Raw genomic sequence first — 26,322 nt, forward strand, 5'->3', positions numbered from 1 at the left:
ATGTATTGGGGAGGGGGGACGCTTCCATGCGAGTCAAGCCCCCTCGAGCGCGGAACGCTGCGCACGCCTACGGCCACGACACGCAGGCAGTTGAGGAAGCGACGTGAGCTGGTGCACCCACTCATTTCCCATATACAAAATAATTTGAGAAGCCTCAGTTTATTTGCTACAACTTTGTTAAATGTCTCCGACGTAAATGTCCGGGTTTGCAGTGCATTGTCGCATGGGGACATAACTTTTGGCACAAAGGTCAAAGAAGCAACTGTGCTTATTCTTGGCCTCAGGATCTAGGTCAGGGGTCTCAAACTCATTTGACTGTGGGGGCCAGATAACCCACTCCCGAAGAGTTGAGGGCCAACGTTAGGTGGAAGGGGGGGGGGAGGGGGGCTGAGAGGATTTATAAAGGAGGAGCCTCATGCATTCTGCTTTTTGTAAATTTGCAGTTTTGCCAGTGACATCCTTAAATTTGATTTGTTCATGGGAGTACTTTAGCCCTTACCGGTTGTGATAGCAAGTTAGCATTGCTGGCATTTTTTAATAGAACAATTCACTTTGAAATTCTGCGAACTTAGAATGTCTAAAAAAAATATACATATATATAATGGGAATGAGTGAAGATTGACAAGTGCAGCCATAGTAATACTGTGAACGAAGAGGGGTGAAGGTGATTATTGAATTTATTGCATTAAAGCTAAGGAAAGTGACAGGGAAAGAGAGCTGGCGAAAAATTGGGCCAGGAGCGGGGATTGAACCTGCAACCTTCGCCTGTCCAGGGCGACGTTTTAACCAAATAGACCATCCCGGCCACTGGTTTCGGCGGACTGAATTTCTGACCAGCTCTCTGTGTACTCTTTAGTTTCGAATTCGCTTAACTTGGCAGACGACAGCCGTTGCTGAGCTAAGGCCCCTGCTATTTCGGACATGCGGCAGTGACGTGGCACGTCATCTCAGCTTGCAAATGTTGGAAAGGGCTGTTGTCAAGTGCAGCCGCAGTAATATTCTGAACGAAGAGGGAAGGAGGTGATTATTGAATTTATTGCATTAAAGCTAAGGAAAGGGAAAGGCAAGGAGAACTGGCGAAAAATTGGGCCAGGAGCGGGGATTGAACTCGCAAGCTTCGCCTGTCCGGCGTGACGCCTTCACCGATTAGACCATTCCGGCCACTGGTTTCGGCGGACTCAATTTCTGACCAGCTCTCTGTGTACCGTTTAGTTTCGAATTCGCTTACCTTGGCAGACGACAACCGTTGCTGATTTAAGGCCCCTGCTATTTCCGACATGTGGCAGTGACGTGGCACGTCATCTCAGCTTGCGAATGTCGGAATGGGCCCGTCTTCCAAGATATCTAGGGAACCACTCCTCTTCATACGGACAGGCTGCACCGTATATATAATGGGAATGAGTGAAGATTGACAAGTGCAGCCGTAGTAACATTGTGAACGAAGGGGGGAGAAGGTGATTATTGAATTTATTGCATTAAAGCTAGGGAAAGGGAAAGAGAACTGGCGAAAACTTGGGCCAGGAGCGGGGATTGAACCCGCAACCTTCACCTGTCCGGGGCGGCGCCTTAATCGATTAGACCATCCCGGCCACTGCTTTCGGCGGACTCAATTTCTGACCAGCTCTCTGTGTGCTGTTTAGTTTCGAATTCGCTTAGCTTTGTAGCGACAACCATTGCTGATTTAAAGCCCCTGCTATTTCCGACATGCGGCAGTGACGTGGCACGTCATCTCAGCTTGCAAATGTCGGAAAGGGCCCGTCTTCCAAAATATCTAGGGAACCACTCCTCCCCATAGGGACTGGCTGCACCGTATTTATAATGGGAATGAGTGAAGATTCACAAGTGCAGCCGTAGTAATATTGTGAACGAAGGGGGGAGAAGGTGATTATTGAATTTATGGGATTAAAGCTAGGGAAAGGGAAAGAGAGCTGGCGATAAATTGGGCCAGGAGCGGGGACCTTCGCCTGTCCGGGGCGACGCCTTAACCGATTAGACCATCCGGCCACTGGTTTCGGCGGACTCAATTTCTGACCAGCTCTCTGTGTACTGTTCAGTTTCGAATTCGCTTAACTTGGTAGACGACAACTCTTGCTGATTTAAGGCCCGCGCTATTTCCGACATGCGGCAGTGACGTGGCACATTATCTCAGCTTGCAAATGTTGGAAAGGGCCCAATTTTTCGCCAGCTCTCTTTTCCTTTCCCTAGCTTTAATGCAATAAATTCTAGAATCACCTTCTCCCTTCTTCGTTCACAATAAATATATATATATATATATATATATATATATATATTCTTCATGGCAGTTTCTGCTTTCCTCAGTAGCAGCAATCTTGAATATACTTGTGTTTCAATTGTGGTTAACATGGTAAAAAGCTGGAAAGCAAAAATTAAAGCTAGGCAAAATAAAACTATAACAGCAGAACTATGTTTCAAATGGAAGTGAATCGACGACATGAAGTATGGCGTTTGTCATTTCTAGCTCTGAAAACTTGGCAATGGCGCCTTGCAGCCAGTGGCCTGCGGGTTGCGTCCCAGCGAGTGGCGGGCCGCGTGTTTGAGACGCCTGATCTAGGTACATTCATCGATCCATGCTGTAGCAATGTTTCGATATAGCTTTTCTGATTCTCCATCAAGGAAAACTTCAAAGGCATGCTGCTCATTCTTGCTCATTGAAACATAGATAAAGTTCTGTCCAATTTAAAGTACTCTTAGGCCCAGGAAGTTTTGCCTTTGCTCATTCATATAAGAATACCATGTTTATATGTTTGGTCAAAATGTGAATGAATGGAGGGTTGGACATTGATGGCTGTGCCCTTTATAACGGGCATTAGCTTTTGCCACCTAGCTTAAAAACAAAAAATGGGAATCTGCCGCTTTTAAGCCAATGCATTTCTCTCAATATCACAGGGCCATGGAGGTGATTGTTGGAAGACCCTCGAGGGATCAGTTAAAAAAAATGCCCCCTCCTCATTCCCCTGTCGTGGGAGTTGCCAATTTTTTGTTGGTGTTTTCTTAATTGTTGTTTTTAAATCAGTTCTCCCTATAGACCTTTTCCACAAGGGCGCCGCCATCTTGAATTGTCGTCACTTCCAGTATGGGCGGAAACATTGTTTTACCGTCGCCACGCCAATAGAAGTCATTTAGGACATAAGCCTAACCGTCACACATTCTCGTTTTGGCTCCCCTCTATTTTTTTGCTAGTTACAGGTTGAAACGTTTTATTATTTTGTCGTCACCCATACTGGAAGTGACGACAATTCAAGATGGTGGCGCCCCTGTGGAAGATGTCTATATAGTTTCCTCCGGCAGTCTAACCTCCTCTCTGCTGCATCTACTGCAATAGTCTTGACTAATCGATTTTCTTATTTTTATAAGTGCCTCTTGTGCCTGTAATAATGAGACAAACCTCCATGTATTTACCCAGTTTGCTCCCAAAACTAGCTGTCCATAGTCTGGACTGCGGGTTTTAATATGCACAATGCAGAGTTGCATAGGGAGGGATTGGTCCCCAAAATTGTGTCTATATAGCGAGGCATTTATATTAGGGAGACATACTGCATCACGTCAAGTTCTTTTACTGATTACTTCACGGAAAGCTTTCTATCTGACCTGCATAATCAAACTCATTGTCAATTGGAAAATATCATGTCTAACAGTCTCCAGAAATATTGCTTTTGGTCCACTGAATAATAAAGTATCCAGCCCCCAAAAAGTATTCAGATCCAGATTCTAAATCTAAAGGTACTGTGGAAAAACATTTTTGTCACCAAAGGTCATTTTTAGAAAACAAACTTTCAAATCTGAGAAGATATTTAAAGTGTAATTTGAAGTCAAAATAAAAATGTTATTACTTTTTTTCTAGCATTTCTACTGTTCAAGTTTAGGGATTAGGGAATGGTTTCAGTTGCATTTGACCTGTTCCGTGAATTGAATTTCAAAGCACAGCAAAATATTAAATTGTGCAGCTGTGGCAAAACTCCATTAATGACTACTCTTTTCCAAACTGAGTGGCCATCTTCGTTGGGCTTTCCTTGTGTGTTAATACACTTTTGTTTTTCTAGGTTATGGAGCCACATTGTTGGAGGAGACCAGCTACCCATTGAAAGTCACCGAGGATATATGACGAAAAGGCAAACAGCGCGCAGAAAACGGGGACTAGAGGAAGTGCAGACAGGACAAGCGCTGACTCTCAACTGAAATTTAATCACAAGGAAACAAAACAAAGAAAACAGCAACTCCGCCCACGTCACATGACAAATTCACCACGTGTCCAAAAAAACATCTCTTTGCTACTCAGGCCCAGTGACGTTTGGCTTACGCAGTTCGCGCCGTCTTTGATGATTGCATGCGCCTCTAAAATTTCTCTATTCACTCTTTCCCTACCTTTGCCAATGATACTAGTCTTACTGAAGATAGGTTTGCACCCACAACTATGACAATGCAATGGCAAATTCCCCCTACAGATCCAACCACAGATCGCAACGACAAGTCATGCTCCCGCAATCTGTGATTAACACACCTGCCCGTCTGCCCGACGTATGCTTTCCCGCACGTTAGTGGAATCGTGTAAACAACTCCCACCTTGCAAATAACATATTGATGCTCATGCTTCACCGAGCAGGCGGTGAAGCATGGTGGGAGTTGTTTACACGATTCCACTAACGTGCGGGAAAGCATACGTCGGGCAGACGGGCAGGTGTGTTAATCACAGATTGCGGGAGCATGACTTGTCGTTGCGATCTGTGGTTGGAGCTGTAGGAGGCATTTGCCGTTGCATTGTCATAGTTGTGGGTGCAAACCTATCTTCAGTAAGACTAGTATCATTGGCAAAGGTAGGGAAAGAGTGAATAGAGAAATTTTAGAGGCGCATGCAATCATCAAAGCCGGCGCGAACTGCGTAAGCCAAACGTCACTGGGCCTGAGTAGCAAAGAGATGTTTTTTTTTGGACACGTGGTGAATTTGTCATGTGACGTGGGCGGAGTTGATGTTTTCTTTGTTTTGTTTCCTTGTGATTAAATTTCAGTTGAGAGTCAGCGCTTGTCCTGTCTGCACTTCCTCTAGTCCCCGTTTTCTGCGCGCTGTTTGCCTTTTCGTCAGCATGAACCAACTAACCCACATCGCCACCCTTATTCAGGATATATGGTTTGCATGCTGTTCCTGCACCCATGTCACCAAAGATCAGCGTGGAATTGTGAGCCACCTGGCTGCCCATGGTGATAAACAATCCAAGTGCCAGCATCCTCCCATGTCTGGCTCTAAAACCCAAGTGCTTGGAAACACTCAAAAGCAAAACAGCGAAAAGCCATTTAAGTGCAAGCTTTGCCCCCAAAAGTTTGCTTATAATTCCATTCTTACCTTTCATAATCAAACACATACTGGTGTCAAGCCATTTAGGTGCAAGCTGTGTCCCCAAGCCTTCGCTCGCAATTCCTATCTGCAAAGCCATAATAATGTGCACACTGGTGAAAAGCCATTTAAATGCAAGCAGTGCCCCAAAGCCTTTGCTCAATATTCCAGTCTGAGAAAGCATTTTCGAGCACACACTGGTGAAAAGCCATTCACATGCAAGTACTGTCTTAAAGCCCTCACCCAATTTTCCAGTCTACAAAGGCATAATCAAACACACGCAGGTGAAAAGCCATTTAAGTGGAGGCACTGTCCCAAAGCCTTTGCTCAAAATTCCTATCAGAAAGATCATAATCGAACACACACTGGCGAAAAGCCATTTATGTGCAAGCACTGTCCCAAGGCCTTTGCTCGAAATTCCTCTCTTAAAAATCATATTGGAACACATACTGGTGAAAAGCCATTTAAGTGCAATCAGTGCCTCCTAACCTTTACTCGAAATTTCCAACTAAAACACCATACTCTAATGCACACTGGTGAAAAGCCATTCAAGTGCAAGCAGTGCCCCCAAGCCTTTACCCGAAATTCCCATCTGCAAAGCCATAATCGAGCACACACTGGTGAAAAGCCATTTAAGTGCAAGCACTGTCCCAAAGCCTTTGCTCTAAATTCCTCTCTGAAAAGTCAATCAAATACACACTGGTGAAAGGTCATTTAAGTGCAAGCAGTGCCCCCAAGCCTTTGCTCGAAATTCCGATCTGCAACGCCATACTCTAATGCACACTGGCGAAAAGCCATTTAAGTGCAAGCAGTGCCCCCAAGCCTTTGCTCAGAATTCCCATCTGCAAAGGCATAATCGAACACACTGGTGAAAAGCCATTTAGGTGCTAGCAGTGTCCCAAAGCCTTTCCTTATAATAGCAGTCTGATCCATCATTGTCAAACACTGTTAAAAAAACCTCACAAGTTCAAACAGTACCCCCAAAACTGCTTAAAATACGAGTTTATTTGCCAGAGCTAGATGCACATCTGTAGAATGCCTTGCAGTTTACCCGTAAGTTGAGCCTGCCCCATGGTATTTGCACCACAAGATTTCTTGCTACCGGTTGGGACACTGCTACTTGAGTTTCCCTCACACTGCCCAGCAGGTTTTGTTATATATTGGCACTGTAGCCCTTATGATTACAGTGCAATGCCCTTTGGGACTGCATTGATGGAAGTTGTGGATAATTTGGAACTGACTAACATGCTCATATTCAAAGTGTTTTCGCCTTCCTCCTTTGCACTGGCATCTTCACAGTCAGGTATTTATGACACCTGTTTTTAGATATCACTTCCACTTGTGTTTAGTTCTCAGTATTCTCTTGCTCCGTGTTCATGTTCCTGGCATTTGTTTCCAGGTTACCTAGCCATCTGCATCAGAATTTTCCGACTGAGGTGCAAATTGTTTGCTGGAAACTTCCTTTTGCTTTTTTTGTGTAACGCATGAGAATAGTTTGTTTCTCTGCTTCTGTAATGGCTAACATAACTGTTTAATAGAAAGAGGGATCAGTGTAGCTAAGTCTCAAAAATACTAAGTTCGCCATGAATTGGCTCTGGTTACAGGATCTTTCGAATCGTTGTGCAATGTGTTTATTTTTGCAATGTGTAATTAACTTGGAAGCATATCTTTATTGCGGCGATTTTTTCTTTTTGTTTATTTCGTTCATTTTGAACAAAATCTGCAGATAAATATGTAATCAGCATTCTGTTTTACTGTTCTTCAGAAATAAAGGTTGAGAGTCAAGGTCCCGCAGTGTTGTCTTTTTTTTTCTTCGATTGCATATCTTTGCTGAGGCAAATTAGCCACGGGCAGAGTAGCTCTTTAGGAAGTTCCCACTTTGCCATCCTGCTTGATGCTGGGATCTCACTGTAGCAGTTAAAAGAGTGGCGACTTCTGGTGTTGGTCCTGACAATACCCCAATACCTGCCCACTAGCAGGTTTATGTAGGAGGAGACATCATGTTTTCAGCGCAGATGTTTAATGCATGTGCATTGCACTGCAACCTCAAATCGTGTGGAAAAGAGAATTGAAAGTCTAGGTTAACTTCGGACAGATTTTATTGGGCTGGTACTCCTCGGCACAGGCATCTTCGCAATTGTGTATTGTTAAACGACAGTTGCTGCTTTTCAACCATTACTACCTAGCACTTACGTGACTGCATTATTTTGTTGCGCCAGGCACTTCTTCCCGGGTGCTTTAGTTGTCTCTGTCTGCCAGGATTTATAGATTAGTTACAGTGCTTAGTGTTCATTTTTTTATAGCTTAAGGGGCACTGCAGCTAATATAAGGTTACGAAGCATGTAGAAAGGCCTACAGATGCATGTACAAAATCTGATGACAGGGTCTCGATTGTTTGCAGTTTGTGCTGAGTTTAGAAGTCTTGGGCCCACCCTGGATTTGCTGAAGGCAAAAAAAACAACAATTAGAATCACTGGGAAACTGAGAACGTCGGCGCGTTTCTTCCGAACGACCAACCTCCAGCATGCGCTCCACGTCTTTCGGCATGCTTCGGCAATGTATCCGCATTCAAGAAAAACAAGTTTTTCCAAGTGGGATTGCTCTTCAATGAAGACAGCACTTGAAGTTGCTCCATTTATCTGGCCTGTTTATATTCATACGATGCATGCTCACTAGACAAAATCAATGCTCTATAAGCTTTACTTAGCAATGCAGAGGCCAAGAAAAGCTCGCTTTCATTAATTCAGGCTACACAAAAATGTTGTATTAACACCAGAAGAAATACTAGGCCTTTAAAGGTCTTCAAAATGTAGAGCTGTCGAAAAAAATGATAAAGAGCTTTGACGCTAAAGTAGAGAGGAAAGCATCATATATTTCATATCTTACTCAGACTTACCTTCCTTAATGCTCGTGTGTAAAGCTTCTAAAGCTAAAATCTAAAAAAAAAAAGAAGCGAGCATTTTTCACAGCGAAGTGAGATAGGATGAATTTTTTTTTACTTTTCACAGCCAAGCATGCCAAACGAACGAAGAACATGAAAATTTTCATGTCAAATAAAGCATATCTGCCGCGAGCACCAGGCCTCTGCCATCTGTCGGATGGTTGCGCTCTGCCCCACAGTGACCTCACTCAACCGCCGGAATCTCGAGAGCAAAGACAAGCCTCGCTGTGGTCGCCGCGCCCTGAGTGAAGCGGTGGCGTAAGTGTTTTTTAGACGGTAAAATTCTGTTCATGAGTTAGGAGAATATTACACACTGCTTTGCAGGCATTCCAAATGGCATCTATCAGAGGCTTTTAGGGGGTCGGCAAGTTAGCTCGCGACCCCAACTCTGCGCGTGCCACTCTGCATGCGCTGGTTCGCAGATGTTTTAAAGGCCATGGGTCTGACGACCTTTGAGGTGCTCGTGGAAGAGGCTTGTTTTACATAAATGTAGCTTCTTTGTGAATTAATGCTATAGTTCACACGCGTATGCAGTCATGTTTTATTTTTTAGAAGATGAAATTAGTTTGTATGGTAGCAGGAAAAACGGTCAAATTGCCCCCAGTCGCATTTATGAGACGCATTGAACTGCCAAAAAATATGCACATCATTATTATCTTAATTTAGAATGTTTATACTTTTTCCCGACATTCTTTATTCCAGCCTTGTGTGTTCGGAAAATACACCGTTTAGTTTGAATTGTCATTTCCAATTAAAAGAGACACTGCTGCAGGTCTACGAAAGCTTCCTCACCCTCCAAACTTCCTACAGCTTCACTCTGGCAACAGAGCAAAACTGGAGGAACAGCAAGCATTCGAATTGCATGAACAGTGGTAGATGCTTCACTAGTAGCAGAAAATGTAGAACCTATTAGGGTCACAGTTTGCGTGAGAAAAGCTTCTGGTATTTTAGCTTTAGGACAATTTGATTTAGCTAAAATCTCCATTTTAGAGCCTAAGGGGTTATTAATGAGCTAGACACCTTCGCTTTCGTTTGTTGTAGATTACTTGAGGGATGGTATAAACAAGTCCACAGATACCACCAGTGAAGTTCATTGGAATACTATCCGAATCCAGCAAGGGACGAATGCGAGCAGGGTATATAAATAAATGTTCCTACTTTCATTACTTTGCCCCTGTACTTGGGCTGTCTCAGTTCCGATTCTCTCTTCATGGCCAAGACTATATTTAACATGTTGCTGTAGCAGCATGCAGCTTTTCTGCTTCGGAGTTTTTGTTTAAAAACAGATACAAAAAGTAGTATACATGCCATATTGCACCTACGTCACATGATGACGTCGAACACCGGTATCCACTATGCTAGTGGTTGACTCGACAGCCCTTCGCAGCGAAAGCAATGGTAAACTGCGCCGCCCTCGGCTGTAGCAATTACTGCTTATTCTGACGATCGTCCGATCGTTTCGTCGCAAGCCCCGCGAGACAGAGTAGCCGTGAAGTTAGCGAAAGTATGAGCGGCAGGAAGGGGATGCAGCCGCGGATTACCGAGTTTGCGGGACGCATTTCGCAAGGGCGAGCAACGGCACTTTTCTACCGTTGTTTACGTTCACGCACGCCTTTGCATCGGCTGTTGCCCGTTCGTGGTATAGATGGCCTTTGTCTTTCGTTACACAACGCCGTTTATACGCTTCGAGCGTACCTTAGGGGTTCCCGGGCCGAGTACGGGCGATTGTCGCGAAGCGAGCCCTGCCAGACGGCGATCGGTTAATTGGCGGCGGCCCCCGTGGGCAAGCTCGCCGAGACACCGCCGCTGCAAGGCATCGGTTTGTGCCATCCGCGAGAAGGGTAATCTTAGCAAGGAGCGAAAGCATGCAGGCGAGCCGGTTAGGAAACATCATAATATAAACCCTCCATCTTTTGATTTGTCCTTGCCTCAGGGTTTAGATTATGACGGTAGCCTTGCGTTGTTTACCAGTATTTCGCAAAATCGTAACAATTTTCCTACAAGCGACTCCTAGAGCCGCTCGTCAAATGTTGAAGCACGCAATTCAGCTTTTCTTTTTCTTTTTTTTTGTAGACTCGACAGTTTTTATGTTTTAAAACTGCGTCGGTGGCATATCGAAACTTTCTGCTCGTAGCGCGATCGCGCCAATGCCGAAAAATTATGCACTTACTGGCTAACGTCATCACCTAAGCTCGGCACGTTTTTCCAAGTTCACATGTAACATAACTGGTAGCATTTTTGAAAATATGGTGCATGTCCGGTCACTTAGCGATATCCTACGCCTTGGTGAGCGCATCCGCGCGGTGTGAGGTCAACCACCGGTATGGTGCGGGGGCCCATTCTTCCCTAGCATGACGTCACTTGTTTATTCAGACCATCAGCAGCATTGATTGCGTGAGATGTAAATGTATAGTGATGCTCCTGCAAATGTCTTCATATTTTTTTTCTTTCACATGCGAGCTGCGATTCATGCGTTGCATGCCCTGTCAACCATGCCTGAAACGTTGGTTGAAGTTTGGCCACCTCGCTGGCTCCGAGGCGAGAGCGCCGGCCGACGGATTCCCAAGTGACAGGTTCGAATCCCGGCCGAGGTGCCCGCAATCTGACGGAGGCTTATTGCGGAGGAGGCGCCGCGTAACCGAGCTTTCGGTTGCACGTCAAAAGATCTCCAGGTGGTCGAAATTAATCCTCAGTCCTCCGCTGGGGCGTGCCAGGTGCCCGTCGTAGGTTTGGCACGTAAAACTCCCAAATTTAATTTTTTTTTTGTTGGTTGAAGTTTCGCCTGCAGCTACAGGCCACACCTCAATAAAGCCAGATATGAAAATTTACACTTCCTACGAAAAATACGCGCAAAAATAATTCAGTAGAAGCGAGTGCGCCGACAGCTCAGGGACGGCGGCAGGCTTTCCATAGTTGGGAGGCAGTGGGGAGGCACACAGCATTTTGAGGGAGGCATGGGCTTTCGAAACATTATTAAATATCAGGAAAGCGATGATAATTGAATGGGAGACAGTGACTCCCGTTCAGTTATTGAGTTGAGCTTTCGAGTTCAGATGTGGTCGCTCCCAGCGGGCACGACGGTTGAAGATTTCATACCACATTATGGAAGGCAGGCTCCGATAGTTGGGCGGTTTCACAACAGACAAGACAAAAACACAGGGTCTCCTATGTTATCCCTAAGACGACTTGAGAGCGAAAGCCCAAGTGACAATGCGTTAAATAAAGACACATGATTTACTTAATGATTCCTCTTAATTCCCTTTGTCATCCTTCTTAATTTCATTGCCTCTAATTTGCCCGAGTGGTCAAGTAAACGTGATAGCGAACCTCCAAAGACAGCGCACTTTCTGACGACGCACTTTTGGCGCCGTTTTATTGGACCCGGTGATAGCGAACCTCCGAAGACAGCGCGCTGTCTGACGACATACTTTTGGCGAATTTTAGGACATTTCGCGTCGCCAATGTTTTCTCAAGGTCGACTGAACGATGAGACATATAAGGCTTTGGCCTTAATAAAAAGTCGGATGAAAGCGGCATTAGTGGCTTTTTGGTGGCAGGCTGAAAGTTATTGGTGCTGTGATTACTCGACAAAATAAAATGTCTAAGCTGCCTAGACCAAGAATATCACTGTTAGCTATCACGGATATGTAATGAAGCGCGGGGAGCACGTGCCGCTCTATGAAAGCTCTAACAACCAGTTGACCGATCATTTTTCTTGCCAGTTGAAAAGAGACTCTGGAGGAGACAGTCGGCACCCACATGGCCGTGGGCTCCCTCCCGCTTTAAGCTCTTCTAGGAGCTATCTGAACTTATCGTGTCACCTGGTCTTGTCTTGTCTAGAGGCATTGCAAGATGCTTTCTTGCTTGTAAATGCTACCGAGGGACATGTCTTCCTCGTTCGCTGTATGCCGCTTATCTGCTTCTCGCAAAAAAAAAAAAGAAGCGTTTGGTAAGGAGGGGATTTAAACTCATGCTCATTTGTATTTAATGCTCGTTTATTTATTTATTTATTTATTTATTTATTTATTTCAGATACCCTCAGGGCCAAAGGCATTAGAGAGGGGAGTGGGTACAATGTATAAGTATAAAGTTAAAAAATGCAGTGGTTATTAGTACAGTAAATTGACTCTTATTTATACAATGTTAGCTATGGCGTTCTTGAACTGCTGGGGATCTTTGATTGTTGCTGTGACGAGAGATTGTTGTTGTGACGAGAGATTTTGCGGCGGGATGTTAGGGATGGCAAATCAAGGTTAGATTTCATTGTACTGATGCTTGCAGTTCTATTATAGTTAGACAATATGAAACGAACAGAATTATTTTGAACCATTTCAAGTGAGTGTATCAAGTTTTCGTGGCTTGGATCCCAAACCGAAACGGAATATTCGAGTTTAGAGCGAATGAGGACCTTGTAGAGTAGTAGTTTTAGGGATGAAGGTGCTTTAGCAAAGTTACGTCGAAGATAACCCAGCATGCGGTTAGCGTTATTAATGACGTACGAGGTGTGAACGCTCCAAGTTAGGTTAGATGAAATGTGGACACCAAGGTATTTATAAGAAGATACGGCGTCCAAAGGCACATTATTAAGAGAGTAGACGGGCGAGTTAATATTTTTTCTAGAGACACGCATAAGTTTACATTTGTTAATGTTTAGTTCCATGCACCATGTTTTGCACCATACAGAGATGGCGTTAAGGTCAGATTGAAGAGTGGTTATATCGTTATCACATAAAATTTCCCGGAAAATTACACAGTCATCTGCAAACAAATGAATATGGGAAGAAACACAAGAAGAGAGGTCATTAATGTAGATAAGAAAAAGGAGAGGGCCAAGCACAGAGCCTTGGGGCACGCCGGAGTGGACGCCACTTGGGGGAGATGTGAGGCTGTTAGCTGAAACGAACTGAGAACGGTTAATGAGGAAGTATTCGAGCCATATAAGAAGTTTGGGATAGAGATTAAGCTGACTTAATTTAAGAAGTAAAAGCTTATGACACACCTTATCAAATGCTTTCGAAAAGTCTAAAAATATGCAGTCGGCGAGTGATGATCGGTCAAGAATGGCGTTTAGTTTATGAGTGAAAGATACCAATTGAGTTTCGCACGAATAAGTTTTACGGAAGCCGTGTTGTGAAGGTGTGAAAAATGAGTTCGATTCAAGAAAGTTAGCGAGGTTAGAAAACAGAATGTGCTCAAAAATTTTACACGGGATGCTTGTGAGCGAAATGGGTCGATAATTAAGGGGAGAATTCTTGTTACCTGATTTGTGGAGTGGAACAACCTTTCCCACCTTCCACTCAGCAGGGAGATAACCATCGTCAAGGGACTGTTGGAAAACTTTTGATAAAATGATAGAAGAATAAACACTGGTACTTTTTAAAAATTTTGGGTCAATTAAATCGCAACCAGGGGCAGAAGATTGTTTGAGTGATCTAATTACGCTTTCAACACCACTGGGATCAATAATAACAGGAAACATTGCAAGGTAATCACATGAGTTTACATTAGGCAATGGGACGTCTGTAGTTACGGAAAAATTGCGTGAAAATATATCATTAAGAACGATGGCACATTGATTAGAGGGAATGACATTACCATCACTGTTGACGAGGGTGATATCGTTATTATCTTTTGGGTTAATAACACGCCAAAACTTTTTTGTGTCAGTTGTTAGCATGACTGGCAAAGTATTTTGAAGATACTCTGCTTTAGCTTCTCTTATCGCTGTTACGTATTCCTCGGAAGCAAGCTGATATGCGGCCCAGCGCGCATCGTTTGAAGAAAGTTTAGCTGACCTGAACAGTCGTTTTTTTTTGTTAGATAGACGTTTAATGCGAACGTTAAACCACGGTGCGTTACTGTTAGAGATAATAGTGCGAGTAGGGATGTACTTATTCGTTAGAGCATTAACCTTGGTTACAAACATATCCCAGTTATTTTGTACGCTACGTTTATCAAAATCCTTCAAAAAAATATCAAGAAACACGGATAATTCAGAATTAATGGCTTCAAAGTCCGCATTCCTGTAGTTTCGAATAGTTTTCACTTTTTTAATGGTTTTAGGTCGCGACAGGTTTAAGTGTAGTGATAGCAGGGAATGATCGCTCAGGCCGGGTAAATAACTGATGTCAGATACAAGATCGGGCTGAGGTGTTAGTATGAGATCTAAGACGTTTGCGACAGATGAGGTCGTTCTGGTAGGTTGTTTCAGAAGCTGTGTGAATGAAAAGACAGAGCACATTTCTAAAAATGCATTAGCTAAGGTGGAAAAGGGGGCCATACTGGGTGTCTCACCATCCCATGTTATATTTGGAATATTGAAATCCCCAAACAAAAATAAAGGTAACGTGGGATAGCGAGTTCTGACAAGGTTGATTACATCGTGTAGATCGTTTACAAAACTAGACGAAATAGTGGGGGGGCGATAGCAAACACCGATGACAATTCTTTTGTGGCCCACTTCCATGATAGCCCACACAATCTCTAAGTCACTGGGGACATATATACACTGAGATGGAAATTCTTTAGATATCGCCAAAAGAACACCGCCTCCCTGACGGGTTATGCGGTCACAGCGATAAACAGAAAAACGATGTGCGTCTGGGAAAATTTCATGATCACGGAACTGAGAGTGCAGCCAGGTTTCAGTTAGCACTATTACGTCAGCACTACAGCTATCTACTGCAGAAGTTAAGGAATCACGCTTGTTAATAACGCTCCGAATGTTAGAAAAAAGTACCGAAACATTAGATAAAATTCGTCCACTGCCCCTCGCGTTTTCTTATCTCAGACCACGTGTCGGCAGACTGGGCTGTTGGTTATCAGGGGTATGATCTGACGCAAATCGTATCACGCTTTCAGTTGCAGTGTCATACGTGTACTGTCTCCTATTTATGACTAGTTTGTTATAGCGAAGCTGAAACGGTGGTGCTTCTGGCTGATTTTTAGCAAACTCAATTAGTTTTTTCCGAACGTAACGCGTAGCAGGAGAGAAATCCTCGCTAACATTGATGTTCTTTTCTTTCAATTTGGAGCGTGCGGAAAGTATGCTGTCTTTTATTTTGTAGCTTGAAACTTTAACTATGAGGGGGCGACATTTATTTTCCGAGTAGAACCCTAAACGATGAGCACGCTCAATTGCACCGCCCGAAAGGGTGTCAACGGTTCCCGCAAGAAATTTCCGCAATTGTTCTTCCGATTGTTGCCATGATTCACGAGAATCAGGAATTCCGTGAAATATAAGGTTGTCGCGCCGTGACCTGTCCTCCAGTTCGTCTAGCCGCGACTGTAAAGAGTCATGCTGGGTGGTCAAGACTTTCACGGAACCCAACACACCGGCCAAATCTTGATCTAAACTGTCAAGTTTTTTTGTTTTTTCTTCTAAGGTATCCAACCTTTGCTGGATGTGACCGACTTTAGTTTCTATGTTTTTCTGACCAGCCTTTATTGACTTTACGTCGGCGACCAATTCAGCCTGACTTTTTGCCGAATGAATAGAGCGGGCCTGAAGGTCTTTCAGAAGGTTAAAAATAACAGGCATCTGCTCGGAGGGCTCATCAGGTAGAGATTCAACCTCAAGAGCAGCCTCTGAACGAGTAAGAGGGCCCGGATTCGTCTCGACGTCGCCGGAGCGCAACAACAATAACACCATCGAAAAACAATCACAAGCAATATCACTCAGCTCTCCTGGGCTCGGGAGCAAAAGAAGGCAACGATTGTCGCATTTTTTAGCGTAGAGTGAAAATTGTTTACACACCTGCGAAATGCAGAAACGCGGCATGAGAGCCATGTCGTCGTCACTGCTCCCGAGCCCACTGGAGTAGTGTTCGCGTGGCATGCTGTTTAAGTAGGGGAGGGGAACTGATGTCGCTGTTGCTGACGCCGTTGTGCCGAAGGTTGGGAGTATCCGAGACGGCCGATCCAAGGTGATGCTGCTGAAGAGGCACACGTGGCTGCTGATCTCAGACGATGACATCAGCGGAACCGAGATCCCGGTCGAAGCAGAAGCCAAGGGTAAAAACCAGAGCAGGAAAAACGCCAGGATTTCCTGCGAAATGCAGAAACGCGGCATGAGAGCCATGTCGTCGTCACGGCCGCCTCCCCACGCCAATGGGAGGCGAGGGGAGGCGGCCGCCACCCCTCGCCTCCCATTGGCGCCGTCTCTGTGACAGCTAACGTCGTCACAGCCTCCACAGGGCGAGCGGGGCGAGTCGAAAAAATTTTGTCCTCGCCGTGACGTCACTCCGCTTCGCCATAAGAGAGCGCCACGCGAACTTCTCGGGGCTAATACCTCTACAAGAATCAAAAAATAATAAAAAACACTTAGGGGCAAGGACAGCCCTACTGAAAAAAACCATTTGGCGCCTATATGAAAATAAACGGGTCCATACCGGTAACAGTTTAACCATACCAGTCACCAGTTTGTCAAAGGGGTCGCCCGTATGGCTCAAAGGGGTCTCCCGTATGAGCCATAACGCTCACCTGTTTGGACAAACAGGTCACTCCTTTGTCAAACGGGTCGCTCGTTGGGCAAATGGGTCGCTCGTCTGGGCAAATGGGCGACTCGTTTGGGCAAAGTTGTCGCACGTTTGCTCAAACCGGTGACCATGTTGCAAACTGTACCGGTTTAATCAAACGGATCTCAGGAGCCCGTTTGATACTGAACGTACAGATCGCCGGCGTGGGCACGCCTAGCGTTTCATCCGTGGCAGCCAATGTTTCCGGAAGGCTGAGAGCGCCGGTTCATCCATTTCAGATCGTCCGCGTAATGCAAGTAACTATATTTATATTTCAATTGCCCTGATGCTCGCTTATATTGGAACTAAAAATAACACCTTTTTTTGTTGTTGTTTTACGTAAACGCGCGGCGTCGGTGAGCCGATATTTTTGACAGAACTTTAAAACTTTGTCCATCTTTGTTGCCTCAATTTACTTATTCAGCTCGAATCTCTCTCACAGAAGACGCGACCGCGTGAAAGAATGTACGTCTAGACTCCGTTTCAGTTTAATTCAAGACGCAGCGAAGGTAACACGCGTACACGCGGTTGCAAGAACATCGAGCATTGCGAGAGCACGCCCGTCGTTGCAGCGGTCAAACTAGTACTTTCTTCGCTCGGGCGCAAGCCGGGCTTCTGGCCGCCCCGCCGACATTTCCAAGGTTCAAGCGTGCTAAAATGCACGTGCGCGTGTTTTTTTTTTTTTTTCGAGGTTACAAAAACACATCTTATTGGAATGTCTGGGGAGAGGGAGAGGGGCCGTCCCTGTGGTCCTCGCCCCCTACCTCCTCTCTTGTCACCCGTCACGTGACCTGCAGCCGCGCGCGAGCTACACGCTGATAAGCACCGAGATCCGGAAGGGTGCGCCTAGCAGCGGCTTTTTTCTTTGTCTGCTTGTTGTCAGTTTCAGCTCGACCTTCGCGCGTCCACCTGCTACGACCTGTCACCTAACCCCGCAGTCTTATTAGAATGTCTCTCGACAACGTATTGGATGTGCACGAAAGCTATCAGTGTTCGAAAAGTCCGACGCCTATATCGGCAACAAGCGATTCTTCGAAGAAGTCAGGAAATCTTGCGGTTTGGTTGGGTTCGACAACTGACAGCTTGTGCGCCACATCGTGTTGAAACTTCCAAGAAGCCGTTCCCTCTCATTTGTGTTTGTGTGGTTGTCCTGCTTTGACCGTGTCGACAAATATCGCGGATTACATCTTTCAAGTCCGCTATTTTTAAGGTAAGTGCACTGCAACCTTACTTCTTGGCAACGAATGACCGTTCTTCTGCTCGTACTCTTCCAGATTATCTATATAATTATGCAGCCACTATTCTCGCGGCAGCCGGGCGAATAATTTCCCGAAAGTCTACCTTCCTATTCTAGAATTACCTCGGTTCTTGTTTGGTTTGCTATCCTCTCAGTTGTATAAAAGCTTAGAGTGCCTCGCACATTTCACAGATTGCTTGCACGTTTGTACTTGTCTACAGAAGACGTAATAAACTTTGAGGAGAGTTGAAAACAATCTTTTGTGTCTGTTTTCCTGTCCATTTGCAAACACCTACGTGAGCACATTTGTTCTACGTGTTTCCTTCATGTTATAAATAGGTTTATGAGTTTCGGAACGTCTTAAATAAGTTTAAGATAACCAACCTACCAGACGATCCCCGTTTAGGGCTAGCGCATAATTTACCGATTCAAAAGGCACGTTCAAACGTGTGGTCACGTGCAAGGTCGAACGGGCACCCGTTTCAAACGGGCACCTGTATCAAATGGGTACCGTTTCGAGCGGGTACCGTTTCAAACGGCTACCCTTACCCCATAATCACGTTTGATCCAAACGGGTCGACAAGTTTGCACCCGTTTGATTTACCAGTTTGCCACCCATTTGAATTTCAAATGTTTTTTTTCAGTAGGGAGACAGCACAGTTCTTTCAACTTGCAACAAACATTTACTGACGTCTCCTTCAATACGCACTATCTCCCTCCCGATTTTAAGGATACATCAGTAAATGTTTGTTGCTAGTTGAAAGAACTGTGCTGTCTGTCCTTGTACCGAAGTATTTTTATTCTTTCTTTGATTCTTATATTTTCAGCAACCCGCTCTTTGTTCTTTGTAATACCTCTCATTATACTTCAGCGTCTGTCGCACTTGCATCAAGTTCACAACTGCTTCCTCCCTGAGAAACCGAAGCTCACGTCGACAAATTAAACTCGCTCATACTGAAAATACACGCACACCGGCAAAGCGCCGGCCTACGGATCCCGAGGTGGCGGGTTCAAATCCCGGCCGAGGTGCCCGCAACCTCGCCGTGTAACCGAGCTTTCGGTTGCACGTCAGAAGATCCGCAGGGGGTCAAAATCAATCCCCAGTCCTCCGCTGGGGCGTGTTAGATGCCCGTCGTTGGTTTGGGAAGTAAAACCCCCAAATTTGACCTAAGACAAAATGATAGATGATAAGCATGTAGCGCTCCCCGAACGCATTTCTCCGCAAAGATTGCGGCAATGGCAGACTACGAAGTCTTTCATATGCAAAAAGCTTTTTGTACAGTGCATTTACTTTCCTTTTGGCAATCATTTGGTATAGACCCTTTTGCTGTTTACAAACATGAAGTGCCGCTTCCGTCCCAAGCGACTTCTGGGTCACTAAACTCGTCAAGCACAACTTTGTGCCCGAAGTTTGCGGAACGCGCTAACTGGAGTCTCGCGACGCTGACGTCGCGCCGAGCGAGGTGTCAATCATTCGAACGCTCATTTCTTTGAGAGAGGCAGAATGTTGCAAAGTTCATCGAGGCGCGCGTGCGGCGCGTGAGGGGCGCGAGGAGCCTGCTGATTGAACGGCTTCGCCGATGACGTAGCGCCCCTTTGTCGCTACATCCCTACGCCAAGCTAAAATTAATGCTTTGCAGATTGTCCCTAGGCGACCTGCTGACGCTCAAAATCCCTCCTAAGTTTGTGTAAAAAAGAAACCTCGTTTGTCGAAGTGGTCGCTGACGTCAAAGTGACGTTTCCGAACTTCGCGAGAGCCGTGGTTTGAGCTCGAGATCTTCGCTTCGGATCGAGGCGAAGCTAAACTTTGTCAACATGGCGGTGCCGTACGCTGCGGCCGAGCTTATCTTCCGCCACCTTTGGTGTCGCTACTGAGACCACCGGGGGCGCTTTTCAACTCCCCGACGACGACTTTCGGCGACAGTACCAGCTATCGAAAGCCGTTGTGCGTTGACTCTGCGACGAGCTTCGTTCGCCGCCTCGGACCGTGCAGCAACAAGTTCTCTGCGCGCTCCGATTGTTCGGAGCCGGTAGCTTTCAAGGCATGATGGCGACTGACGAGCACCTGTCAGTCTCCAACATGACTGTGAGCCCAGCTGTCAGAGGTTTTGCGGCTGCAATTGTTTTTTTTTCTGTAATATTCGAGGAGGTACTAATAAGCTTGTATACAATTCAGAATGTTGGGAAGCAAGCAAGAACCGGGGTAATTCTTGAGTAGGGTCGAGTCTCCCGGCAGCCGGCAGAATTATTTCCCCGAAATTCTACTGGCAGTCGTCACTCATTGGCGGTCAAATCAGTTCATCGAACGACGTGTCATCAACAGATTGTTTCATCGGCACGCGATGTAATCACATGAAACAGATTGTCTTCCGTTAGAGGTATATACACCCATTAAACATTTTCACACCTTTATACATGTAAGTGGGGTGTCCCATAACTAACACCCTAATAAGTGTAGCGACGGACCTTATAAAAGAAATGTAAACCTCACACCTTTAAAAATGTGTGATTTTTTAATCACGTTCCTTAAAATGTGTGATAATGCACTACACCTTTTTATAAAGATGTAAAACTACAATACCCCTTCTCGTCAGGCTATACATTTAAGTGGGGTCTCCCATGATTAACACCCTAATAAGTGTAGCAATAGACTTTATAAAAAATATAAACCTCACACCTTTAAAAATGAGTCATTTTTTAAACACGTTTATTAAAACGTGTGATAATGCACTACACCTTTTTATAAAGATGTAAAACTACAATACCCCTTCTCGTCAGGCACGTAGCCAAGGGGGGGGGGGGGAAGCAGAAGGCCCGCCCCCCCCCCCCCCCCCCCGAAATCTTCTATTTTGCTGGGGCCTCCTCTCCTCCCTCCCCCTCATAGAACACTTTGCCATCGGCGCCCCCCCCCCCTTCCCCCCCCCCCCCCTTAAACAAAATTCTGGCTACGTGCCTGCTTCTCGTCAAGGTCTAGTTACCACAGTACATTTCTTTTTTAGGGTGTACACTGTGGCCGGGGACCCAATAATATGGCTGAACAAATAAATGACAAAAACGAGTCGCCGAAACAGCACGTTGCTTCTTGGCGAGTGTCGAGGCAATATCGGCCGAAAACCGGCTTCAATATTGGCCGGATGTACGGTTTTGCGCCTCGTCCCGACATCCGGCAGGTATGGGTGTACCGATGCAAAGAAACGATTTATGTCTAATAGCACTGGCACCACTGATTTCTTAGGAGGCTAGATCGCGGATAGAGGCCTGTATTGCTGGGGTCGAGCGGCACCACCGGCAGTCATCGCTTGACACGATCTTATGCATGCTATAGGAGAAACGGAAAAACTCAATATTATTATGTTAGTAGGTTGTTCTCTACCATGCAACTTCTATCGCGTTTCCGCAAATAACAGTTAATCATGTGCGCATTATTAACTGTTAACGCGTTAGAATACCAATCTTGTTTAACTAAATGTTGTGTGGTTGAGGGTCCAGGGCGGCTTTGTTGGGCGTTAACTGTAATGTGTTTAATGAGACAAGGGCTACCGAGAGTTATCGAGGAGTCATCCGTGGTTTCGGAGTCATCAAAGCTCAGCAAACGATAAGTTAGAATGCGTTTACTGGGGACATTCGCCTCGTTTTGACCGCTTGTACAGTCGCCGGCCATATGAGCTCCCCCGGCCGAACGCCGACCGCAGCAGCGAAAATGCCGCATGCGGCGCGTCGAGCGTTGCCGCGTTCTGGGAGCCGGGCTATTGGGACCAAACCATTCAGTTATCAAAGGGTTGGACGCAGGAAGTTTCATAGCATTCCGTGTTTTGCAACGAGAATCTGAAGCACGGCAGATTACAATCCCGCTTCCGGTTGTAAATAAGCGCAGACGGCTTATCGCAATTCTTCGCTGCATCATATCTCTGACATGTTATATGCTACATTTTTTATTTGCAAAACCGGTTTGTCATTTAAATGTTTCCTACCCGAAGAGTAATCCTACGCACAAACTTTCTTACAATCTTTCTTAAATCTAGACCAGACAATGACAAGCGATTTTGAAATAATTTATTTAATCTATAAGGATATGATATAAATAACAAAAAGAAAAAGATTTGTGTCGAAGCAGAATAAAGATTCAGGCACTTTTCATGAACGCGTTTTATCGCAGAGACTCTATTGTTCTGCGCTCAGTAGCGTGTTGCTTCGCCAAGGGTAATTATCTACACGATGACTTTGCAGATGGCTTCCTGGTCAGCCACTTCTCGCTTGCCGAGGGATCATTGTTGTCATGCCTAATATCATATCAAACATAGGGTCTTTACATTTGTAAGCATCGATCGAGCCGTGCTGCTTTATCTGCGCCTAAAGCACGCTCCAGTTTATCAGCAATTATACTGTCCTCTCCGAACACTTGGTGCCAACACCCGAAGACGGCGATTCTAATCGGCCATGTTTTCGTGATTCACACTTCTAAAGGCTGAAATTCCGATAAAAGCTATGCGTCCACCCCTTTGATAACGGAATGGTTCGGTCCCAATAGCCCGGTTCCCAATGCGGGGCAACGTTCGAAGCGCCGCGTGTGGGATTTTCGCTGATCCGGTCGGCGTTCGGCCGGGGGAGCTCATATGGCCGGCGACTGTACATAGTGGTTCATGGTGAAAGCTTTTTCTTTGAACTGCTGTGAGGGCTTCCGTGACAAACTGAAACTCGGAGCGTGCCGTTCAGTCGCTGAACGTGCCATTTATTTAGCAACCGAAGCAAGCGACGTCGATAAAGTCAATCGTACTCCGGCCAATTTGTTTTTAATCGATGTTCAAACGCTTGACGAATGTCTATTTGATCTCCAAGAACCCGACATAATCATCGCAGCACGTCATAAAATGCTCGCCCTCGAGCACCGCGTACAAGCTTCCAATTTTTGCGGTTTCTCCCTTAGACTTGCGTGTATTGCCTCATGGTGTAATAGGCCAAAGCAACAAGGACGAAAACGAAGGGAGAACTACACAGGACGCGGCGTATTGCCTGTTGTCAAGCAATGGCCGCCGGCGAGGCCAGTGAGGGGCTCCCGATTCGCTATCCAGACTTGCACTGTTAGAGTTCTAACGCATTACACCCGCCGAGTGCAGCACGGAGAACCGGCCCCGAACGAACTTGCTGAATGCACCGAGTGCAGACTGATGCTGTCGCCACAGATGTTGTAGAAAAGTACCGACCTCAAACCGAAACTAGCGCCTTTTTGTTCGACGTGATGGGTGGGAATGCGAGAGTGCCAGTCGCTGCCATCGTTCATCTATATAAACGTTGGTTGCTGCAATGTGGAACTTGCATTTTCGATGACTTCCACTTAAGCAACTCGGCTGTCAGAGATATCTACGGTGTAAGTTTCCGAAACCAGCTGACTACAAAACAGCCTACACTTGAGAAAATTGATGGCACTGTACTCGCAAGAGCTTGCTTCGTTTTAAGCATAGTATTATGAGGGAACCACTGAAAGGATACGGCTTAAATCTAGTTCTTTTGAACATCTAGCAGTATGTTTCGTAAGACTTTTTATTTCCCTGGTGAGGGCATTGAGAACGAGAGATTTTTCAAAACAAAATATGACGGGGCAAGATAGCTGCCGTTCAAATATGACTTTGCTTGAGTCTCGGGCAACGTCTCCATGTTTAGCCTTCCCGGACGCTGAGTGAATGCATCACAGGTTTCTGCTGTGGGAGCTTTGTCGAAAAAGGTTCCACTTTTCACCCATACACAAATGATGCCAGATCTCGCGGCCTCTGTGGTTGCCCTTGGCCTTTCATTACACACTGATAGGTTTCAGCGTCTGTACGGCTACAAAACGACTCAAATTTTGCAAATAAAACATGGGCCGTCGATTCCTCCCTTCGTGAAATATCAGACGCTTACAATTCAAGCTCGCGTTTGAGTTTGTGACCCGCGGGACGCGATTTCGAGCAGAAAACCAACTTTTTCTTTCAGTTCCGCTGTGCGAAGGCCTCATCGTAGTTGACGAACTCTCGTTGTTTGCTCTCGCTCCTCCCGTCATGCCTGGGCGAGGCATGACGGGATTGTCGGCGCTAGAGAGCTCAAAGACAACGTACAGCGAGCGGCGTGAACGCTCGCCTCCCCGCGCTGTCTCGTGCTCTCGTGCACCGCCTAGGGATCGCGGGAGATTTTTCGTCAAAAGTTGCGAAGTTGAGCGCGCGCAGGGAGGAGGAAACTTTGCGGCGTTCTTTTGGTCACTCCCCCCGCTACGGACAAAAAGAGAATAATGTTTTGCTCCACGAGTTTAGCTACCATTGTCGCACCGCCTTTGCAAGCCTGTTGAGCTTGCTTATGTCACCAAGCCTAGAAAGCTACACGAACAACAAAGTTGGAGATTTAATGAGGGCCTCCGGCTGTACAATATTACACCTTCGAGAACTCAAGTTTGCTTAACAATTTAACAAATCTCGCAATCCTTCGTTCCTTTGGCGTTCACCTGGAGAATCGGTAGTAAAACGTTTCATCTACATATCAAGCAGCGGTGCTAAGGTAGCCTCCTTGCTGTGGCAACTCGTCGTTCATTCTTTTTATAAACCGGAAGTTCATTGGGACGTCAAGGACAGGAGCCCCACTTGTTGGCGTTTCCAAGAAAAGGGTAAACAGTGTAGTGAGCAATCGTTGCAGGTGATACCACAGCTTCGCACTTGTCTAACCATCTTCACGGCGTGGATTGTAGCCTTAATTGTTTTTTCGTAACAAAGATTTCATCTCGTATCTACCGCGAGGACCTAGCTGGTTTCCTAAGAATACTGGGGCCGCTTGCTAGAAAGTCTTGACTCAAGTCTTGGCTCAAGTCTTGACTCAGGCGCCTGGCGGTCTCGGCTGAGACCGTGACCGAGACCAAGACGGATCCAGCACGGTCTCCGGCGCGGTCGTGACTCAAGTCCGGACTTGAGTCTGGCACCCAGACCGCCAAGAACGGAGTGAGCAGTACCTAGAGAGGGAATCTAGGGAAACCTGAAGAAATACCGGAGGAAACAGAGGGTGCGTTCCAAATCTACTCGAATGGATCCGAGTTACCCTGGCAGATCATGTCACGTGACAACAAAAATCTAGTAATGCCGGACGCGGGTAGGTTTTCGATCGCAAAGGTACAAAACCTTTACCCTACAGTGAGACCGAGTAAATTTTGGAACACGGCCGAAGATTCCGGACGTGGAAGTGACGAGTTGTGACCTCTTGTCAAATAAGAAAGCGCCGGAGACGCAAGGCGGCAAGCGAGAGATCGTCTGCTTCTGCTACGCTGCGATCGGTTTGGACAAAGAGAAACGACGACAGTCGCAAAACTGCGGCACATGTCTCGCACATACCGTGGTTCTGTGCAAAATAGAAGAAGAAAAAAGTCAGCGATGCGCGCTTTTGGGTAGAGTTTAGTGCGCACCAACGCTGTCATATTGCTTCGTACGCTATCGTCTGTCACCACCGTCGTCGACGTCCAGTGCGTACGCCGAATAAAGTTGTCTACAGAAATGCTTGCGTGTCCTTAGACGCCCAATTATTTAAGAAAAAGAAATGTGCTGGACGTATTTTCTCGGAAGCGTTTGCAATAAGAGTTGATAATTATGTTTCGATCATTAAGTTAGCAGACGGCCGTCCGAGTTTGCTGCACGCAGACATGGATGTCGCCGGTCCATCACGGATGCCTCCCAAGGTAAAGAAATCAAATTGGTCCGAAGATGATAATTTTCAATTGGTTTACGAAATCGAGAAACGAAAACGTATAATTAAGAACAAAATTAACAACAATATTACAAAAGCTGCTAAAAGAAAAGCGTGGCAGGAGATCGCATCCGTGGCGAATTCGCGGCATCCATCGACGCTGCGCACTGTGCCGCAACTCAAAAAGCAGTGGCAAAACCTCAAATCTCGCAGCCGCGCTGAACTGACCCTCTCGAAGAGAGCAGACTCCACGACCGGTGAGTTTACTATACATGTTTTTACTGCACATAAAAATGAAGCACACATTCTGTGTGCTAAAGAAGTTTTTTTCCACTTTCTCATTTTCTTGGCTAAATTATAGAAGCAATTGAGATATAAAGCTATTAATCAAATCAAAACAATGAATGGGCCTGCTGCAATCAGACAAAATTTAATGCTCAAACAAAACATAAAGAGAACCTTTTCTTCCACAGGCGCAGGGCGCAACGACCACACACTGACACCGCTGGCTGAGGCTGTGCTGGCGGTCATTGGTTCCACAAGCCCCAACCTTCTGGGCATTGAAGGAGGCATAGACACCGACGAGTGA

The 26,322-nt window shown here is 45.8% G+C and overlaps 1 protein-coding gene across 1 annotated transcript; it reads left to right on the forward strand.

Annotated features, from left to right (window-relative positions):
- On the forward strand, positions 1–26,322 carry LOC120836099 (zinc finger protein 782-like). The gene is made up of 6 exons (XM_042288297.1): positions 1–103; positions 2,480–2,572; positions 4,062–4,112; positions 5,134–5,799; positions 25,751–25,990; positions 26,207–26,322. Exons 1-6 carry the CDS (start codon positions 1–3, stop codon positions 26,320–26,322), a joined length of 1,269 nt encoding a protein of 422 aa, XP_042144231.1.

Source organism: Ixodes scapularis, unplaced genomic scaffold, assembly GCF_016920785.2.
Source record: "Ixodes scapularis isolate PalLabHiFi unplaced genomic scaffold, ASM1692078v2 ptg001612l_1___fragment_1__unscaffolded, whole genome shotgun sequence".
Classification (NCBI taxonomy): Eukaryota; Metazoa; Arthropoda; class Arachnida; order Ixodida; family Ixodidae; genus Ixodes; species Ixodes scapularis.

Bases quoted from the DNA above. Each gene is read 5' to 3' on its own strand.
- LOC120836099 (XM_042288297.1), top strand. From the start codon at position 1: ATGTATTGGGGAGGGGGGACGCTTCCATGCGAGTCAAGCCCCCTCGAG. The intron at 104-2,479 runs GTGAGCTGGTGC...TGTCATTTCTAG, and splicing joins CAGGCAGTTGAGGAAGCGAC to CTCTGAAAACTTGGCAATGG. The intron at 2,573-4,061 runs GTACATTCATCG...TTGTTTTTCTAG, and splicing joins GTTTGAGACGCCTGATCTAG to GTTATGGAGCCACATTGTTG.